This window comes from Anneissia japonica, unplaced genomic scaffold (assembly GCF_011630105.1).
Source record: "Anneissia japonica isolate Jap-2015-1 unplaced genomic scaffold, ASM1163010v1 scaffold1889_len2455224_cov183, whole genome shotgun sequence".
In the NCBI taxonomy this organism is placed as follows: Eukaryota; Metazoa; Echinodermata; class Crinoidea; order Comatulida; family Comatulidae; genus Anneissia; species Anneissia japonica.
This window is the reverse complement of record NW_022752980.1, coordinates 344,598-352,117: the sequence shown is the minus strand read 5'-3', so window position 1 is coordinate 352,117 and position 7,520 is coordinate 344,598. Positions and strand designations below refer to the sequence as shown.

The 7,520-nt window shown below is 32.2% G+C and overlaps 1 protein-coding gene across 4 annotated transcripts in view; it reads left to right on the top strand.

Annotated features, from left to right (window-relative positions):
• The window catches only part of LOC117122589, a 10,875-nt gene extending 3,848 nt beyond the window's left edge, over positions 1–7,027 (top strand). For 3 of the 4 annotated variants that reach the window (XM_033268221.1, XM_033268224.1, XM_033268223.1), the window contains 5 exons: positions 1,785–1,980; positions 2,798–2,866; positions 3,675–3,899; positions 4,356–4,418; positions 4,803–7,027. In XM_033268221.1, coding sequence (XP_033124112.1) covers positions 1,785–1,980; positions 2,798–2,866; positions 3,675–3,899; positions 4,356–4,418 — 553 coding nt within the window. In that variant the 3' untranslated portion in view covers positions 4,803–7,027. Of the gene's footprint in view, positions 1–765; positions 914–1,784; positions 1,981–2,797; positions 2,867–3,674; positions 3,900–4,355; positions 4,419–4,802 lie in introns of those variants that run through there. The other variant, XM_033268222.1, reaches the window with a different exon arrangement.
• Positions 7,028–7,520: the final 493 nt, after the last annotated feature.

Genomic DNA, 7,520 nt, shown 5'->3' with positions numbered 1-7,520 from the left:
ATGTATATATATATGTATGTATATATATGTATATATATGTATATATATGTATATATTTCCATATATATATATATATATATATATATATATACATACTTTAACAGATATATGTTAAGGTTGAAAAAAATGACAATACTATTCGAAATTATTATATTATTATTATTATATTATATATTATATTATTATATTATATTATTATATTGTGTGACTGCTATTAATTAAACCATAGAGTCAACTTTATTTTCAAAGAATATTTTTGACCATCGTACATGCTTATACATTGTTATTTAAGTGCACCATAATCTCCGTGCTCGGTGACTTTCTAAAAAAGATGATACACATTTTCCTGTGAATTCTAGTAGCCCTTGACTTCACGTTACCATTTAAATGTTAGTTTCTAAGTATTGTATACAGAAGTGTATGAATATGTTGTCGTGGATGTTGCTGTACATAATACATTCATGACCAGGAACTATTTCAATTTGCTGGTTTTGTGCCTTTTACAGGCTTGCAAACATAGTGTTGGGTGTTCTAAGGAGGTTGGGGCCTTCGGACACTCGACTACAATTGAATTCAATGGGATATGTGTTGCTGCCGGGTTTTACTCCACTGTAACCCCAAGTAGTGAGTGTTCGTGCCGTATTGGCCTATGCCACTCTGTTTGTTCGTCTTTCTTTAGTGGTTTTAACTCATTGTTAAGCTTTTCTTATCAATAAGGCGAGGTCCATGGATGAATACTGGCTACTGGCGTAAAATATGCATAACAAGGGTTTAAATGGTTTGGGTATTGTTTTGGCGTCATTGTTGCTCAATGGTTACTGTAAAAAGCCTAGAACAACTCTCAGCCATAGGCCAATCACATTTTTGTTAATATAGGCTAAATTGGCAGCAAAGAAATGTATCAGGATAAACGGTAAGAAAATATGTCTAAGTTGCCTTTGTATTTACATTAACGATTGGAATCTTTTCTGCTATTTGTGACCTAGAGTATTTGTTATTTGTGTGTCCCTCCTAACAATTGCTATAATAATAGAGAGGAGGATAACAAATGCCTTTCGCTACAATAAATCAAATAAAAATGTGTAGTATTTTGGTTTCTACAACGATTTTTTTCTTTTCCTCTTGTGCTTTTGTTTAAAATATTCATATTTCCGTATTTGAATCTGACATTCGTATTGAATAATAACATGAATGAAACGAAGTTTGACGGAAGTAAACGGAAACAACAAAATGTTCGTTTATTAGGGCCCATAAAAGCCGATTATTTTTAAAGACATCAGACTAGTTATCTGGAGGTCGTTGGTTTGATGGTTTGATTCCCACCCGAATCACTTGCGAGATTGTTTCGTAAGTATTTGGGAACTTAGGCCGCCTACTGAGCACTGAGTGCGATAATCACGTCAGGTAGGGAAAAAACATTCCTCTTATATTATGATTACGATATTTAGGTCAAATAAAGATAAAATACTAGTTTTTCGTCCCCTCGCATGTCCATTTTCTCTATAACCCCTCCATTTTTCCCGAAATATACAAAAATCTGGCTAACTCGCATCAGTGAAATTCCTCTCTCGATACGGTTCGTGGTTGGGGATACATTTATGGTATGAATCACGTCTGATAGTGAGAAAGTAGTAGCTGTTTCCCATCGACCATCTTGGATTTGCCATCTCAGAGGGAAAAAAACTGCCCTCAATCTCATTTTTTTTTCAAAATATTAGGACGAGAAACTACTTTTTTTTTGTTTAACTGGCCTTAAATCTCTCTTATATGTATATTTATTTCAGAAACTTCTCGCTGCCTCCTTATCCAACCAAAAAGATGAAGTTGTCGTTTCGTCAGACATTCACCCTGTTTACAGGTGCCGTGATGACCATAAGTGGCATGCTGTTAGTTTTAATAGGCATGCAACTACTTAATTACTTAACGACTTCCACCATTGACCACGGTATTTCACCAATTGTTTGCTACACCGGACTAATGGTAAATATAGACACGTTTACAGATTGACTGTCTTTGCAGTTCACACGCAATCAACATTATCATCATAATTATCATCATTAAACTTAATCAACAACATTATTATCATCATCTTATATTGTCATCCGTCAGCATCATTTTCATCGTGGTCGTTATAATCATCTCTCTCGTCGTCGTCGTCGTCATCAACGTCATCACGATCAACACCATCGTAGTCACCATCGTCCTCGTTTTCTTTATCATCTTTTGTAATCATGTTCATTAATTACTCACGGTCACAATTTTCTTACTCTTAAACATCAGTTTCAACTTCATTACCATGATAATGATGATGATCATTATGACAATTATTACATTTTTTATTCCCTATAAGTGATGTAAAATGAAACAAATTATGATTTTGATTTCATTTTTGTTTTTTTTAAGTTGATTATATTTTTGTCATTACTAATGTGGGATTGTGGCTGGATACACCCCTGGACCCTCGGACCCTCGGTGGCCAATGCGTCTCAGTACCAACGCATACATTGTCGAGAGCATTATCCAAAGATCAGGGCAATATTTGACTCTAATTAGGACCCGACGCTACTGGATTTGGACCGGGGTCTTAAGTACAAAAAGTAGGAATAATTTGGGCCATCACTTAGCTCTAATGATAGGAGTATGCTATGTTCTATATATTTATGTGTAGATACCATTTCGTTAATTTTTAAGATATAATTTATATGATATGTCGCATAGAAATACTGGTTGCCTAAACAAAATTTACATTCTGTTTATTATTATTTTAATTTCTGTTTGAATTAACTTTTAACATTAGGTTTTTGCTGTCGGAGTCGGCAATGTTTTGTCTGGCATTCAGATGTCCGGAAAAAGAAGTCAAAGATCGGTAATTATAACATTTTCTTGTATTACTAGTTATTTTTCTGTCTAATTTTTAATTGGACAATGAAATTAAAAATACATTCCTCAATACACATGCCTACTGTAGACGTAAAAGTTATAGTAAAGACAATAATAGGCCTAAGGCCTAAATATGAACCAAAAGAAAAAAAAAGAAGAAAAAATAATAATATTAATTACAATAAAGAAAACTACTAATAGCACTATAAATACTTAATATACTATAATGATAATATAACACGGTATGATAATAATGATGATAATGATAATAATGGTAATAACGATAATAATAATAATGATAATAATAATAATAAATGATAATTATAATAACGATGATGATGATGATAATAATAAAAATAATAATAAAAATAATATAATAATGTTGATAGTAATAATATTAATGGTGATAATAAATATTATAATATACTATAATATTATAATGATAATAGATAAGATAATATATGGTATGATAATAATGATAATAACGATAATAATAATAAAACAATAATATTGATAATAATAATAACATTGATGATGATGATAATAATAATAATAATAATTAATTATTATTATTATTAAATATTATTATTATTAAATATTATTATTATTAATATTATTATTAATTATTATTATTATTATTATTATTATCATTGTGATAATGATGATTTTGTTGTTGGTGATAACAATGATGAGATAATGATGATGATTATGATGATGTTGAAGATGATGATATAGATACCAATTATAACTATTCCCTAAATTCTAATTTGACTTATGCATTTTCTTATAATAAGACGGCTTGGATAGCAATGGTAGCTAACCTTATCATAATCATCATTATTGGCACCACAATTGCCCTGGTCACGTATGATGTGTATGACTACCTGAACAACACAGCGGATGAATGGCAGTATGTAGATCAAGTGTACTCTGTCCTAATGGTCATCTACTGTAGCTTACTGATACTATCAATCATCGCTGTTTTCACAGAGTGCTGTATCGCACTTGATCCACTTGGCGTAAGTAATAGAAAAATGTTGTACAGTATTTTGTAAAGTGGAGGGGCAGTGGTGGTGGGGAAGTGCAGAGGGAAACATAGTCGCCCTCTGGACCCTTCTCAGGGGTACGGACTTCCCCTGGCCCAGCCCATTTATGCTCAAGCCTGCTTTCCTTAAAATCGCTACAGTGCTTTCAGTTCAATCCTTGTACTGCGTTGCAGTCCCCTTCGACCGACCAATCAGATCACCGAAAGCTATCTGCCATAACGTGTAGCGATTGTGTGGAAACAAAGCTGTAGGGAGTTCAGCCTTCCCGTCCGGGACATCGAATCCCACTTCCTGGCGCCACGATGTATGTATTCAAAGTTATTTTAGACCTGAAGTTAATGGAAGTTACAAACATATTGTTTATTCAGTACATACATGCACTAATACATATTTTGACATGCTCGATGCACTTTTTTTTATTTTTTATAGGGAAACCCATATCCCCAGCCAGGATACGGACACGGATATCCACCAGGACCATACAAATACTAAGTAGGTTTTTAATAAAATAATATTAATTATAATGAGTTAATTTCGAGTGTATTTTTTTCTTTGTAAAAAGATGGTGTTGTAAAATTGTTATATTGGTATATCAAACTTTTCAATGGCTAACCATGTTATACTCGTACCGTGCAACTATTTGACGTTACCTTTAGTCGCAGCAATTATTATAGTACTAATATATATTATAGTATAGTACAGTAATAATGATAATAGTGTATACCATTTTAATTAACAATGTTTATAGCTGCAGGTTATATGTAAAAATGATAGTGATGTTCATAGTGATAACAATCATTAAAAGACTACACTAGATTATTATGAACACTTTTTAAAATATAAAATAATTAATTATTTACTTCATTTTATTTACAGATGGTGAATGTTATCAAAAATGCAAGTAACTTCTTTATATTGCGCACTCACTCAGTTTTCGGCAAAAATGATTTCCTTCAATTTTGCGGAATCAGCCTCAAATCTTAAGACTTTTAAAAGTTCTGATAAAATGATGACTTACTTTCAATTTAGTAAAAACAACTACATAACGTAATTAATTCACAAAAGCCAGACATATTTATTTCCGGTGGGATATTCAATAAAATAAAAACCCTAACCCACTTCCCCATAAATAATTAAAGATCAGAATATTTATATAAATATAAACTTCTGAATTCTAGCACATATTTAAGCCTCATCTTAAACCATAGTTTCCTCCAATAATATTTTTAAGTTGCATTTTAATTTTCATTCTCTCTGGTATAGGATTTAATTCCGAATAGAGTTCTGCAAATTTGACAAACTTTACTCCGGTATTATGTTATTTATTTATCTAGCACCTAGCACCTTCTGATTTTTAAGTTTGATTGAAAACCCAGAAAAGTCGTCATTATGGTGATCAAAGCTTTCTTAATATGGTCACGACTGTCTGTGATAGCTTAGTAGAATTTGATGTCTCTTTGATGCGTACTCTGGCACTCTCACATACAATTCCACATTTTAATTAATTCCAACTGGAAATTGGCTAAAATTATTATTATTTATTATTATTATATTTTTCATTTATTCAATATCAATATTTCGGACGATTTTAATTAAGACATATTTGAATGAAAAAAAACAAACCACGTAGGCCTATAGTTTTGTTAGTTATTGAACCAACCGACTGTTCCTAAATAGTACTTACAATCTTATACCTTGATAGTGACATTTTTTCTACAAAAACTTCAAATGTTATATAGAGCTTTTGTTTGAGAGCTTGTACTGTAATTGCATATAAAGTATATAAAGTTGGTAATTAAATTCCTATTTAATCATATTTATTGGCTTAGCACATGACAGGAATCATATTCAGTCGTTTGAGGCGACACAATGTTTAAATGATATATTTTCAATAATTTTAGTATATTTTACTTAATGCATACTCGTAATGTATGCTTCCATATTATTTCAGCATATATAATCTTTACTTGGTCGATTTTTTTTAATTATGTAGATATATGTACACAAAATATTATTGTTAAAGGGGTTGATGAATTTGTTACGTATAAATGAATGTTAAGTATTAGATTTAGCTTAGCGCGTACGCAATCTCACTTTGTGATGTATGACAACAAAACTGAGGACAGTTAGTCACACAACAAACTCGATTTGTATAGTTTACGCATGCGCTTAAATATTATGCACCTTTCCAAGTCTCGCCCCGTGGATATTGTTGCCAAGGTGTAGAATCTTAAGCCTGTTTTCCACTAGACGAATTTATTCACGCGAATCGAAAGCGTCGGTTCGCTCTCTGATTGGTCGCGCATTTTTCTAAAGCGAGAACTCTAGTAGAAGTCTGAATGCGCATGTGCATGAACCGACCTTTCGATTCTCGCGAATAAATTTCGCCTAGTGGAAAACACACTTTAAACAGCTTCAACCTACGGAAATTTGCGTACTGATGGGATATGCGCATATTTCTTTCTGGTCTGTTTTGATTGGTCAGTAATGTTCAAAATGTTGATTATGTTGCATAATTTGCAGTTGATCCAATAACCTTAAATTATATATTTCTCAGTAACAAAAAAATGAAAGATTGAGAAGAATTGATGAATTATCACGCCCTTCATTGCATATTTGTAGCAATAAAAACCTAGCGTTAGCGCCTATACGAACACACATGTTTAAAACGTGACTTCTGTTAAACGCATTATTAATGGAACATAATATTTCGCATATTGTCTATACTTAACAACAAATGTCACAATTAATCTAATTAAAATTGGAAAATCAGTAAAACCTTGTTAAGTCTATTTTCCACAATAGACGAATTTTAGCGCTAATTGAACGCGTCGGCTCGCTTCCTGAGCTCTGATTGGTTCCGCATTTTGTTTTCGCTTCGCAAAAGTAGAAAACGTTCGAACTACTGACTTCGATTCGCTGAAGCGAAAAACTCAGATAGAGATGTGAATGCGCATGTGCATGAATCGACACTTTCGATTCGAGCGAATAAATTCGAGTAGTGAAAAACAGCCTTTAAGCTTGTGTACTTCATTGTATTAATTAATTTTTGTAGCATTGTTTTACATTTACTCAATAAAATAATTATATGTTTTGCATTACTAATGAGTTAATTTATTTTTCGACATTTTGTGTATAACTTTTACAAATTAATTACATATTTTATCAAACCAATTATTATAATTATCATTACTATTATTTTTATTATCATCATTATCATTAATATCATAATAATAATAGTAGTATTAATAATATCTTTGATATTATTATCAATATTAAAAATCATTATTAAAATCCATCATTATCATCAGTAATAGGCCTATATTTGTTACGTCCCACTCTATAGAATTATGCATATGCTGTCCCTAGACTATGACGGCCTCGCCTCTGTACGTAACCCATCAGAATTTGGGGATCTTTTCCCGAAGTTGTGGGGGGGGGGGTATGAATTCACAGGGGGACAGATTCATGTGATGCCGATACCGTTACACGCCCTTCTATACGTAATCCTTCAGAATTTGGGGCTCTCTTCACGGGAAGAGAGAAGGAGGAGGGGGTGTGGGCGAATTCTTCACAGAGGGACAGAAATTCAAT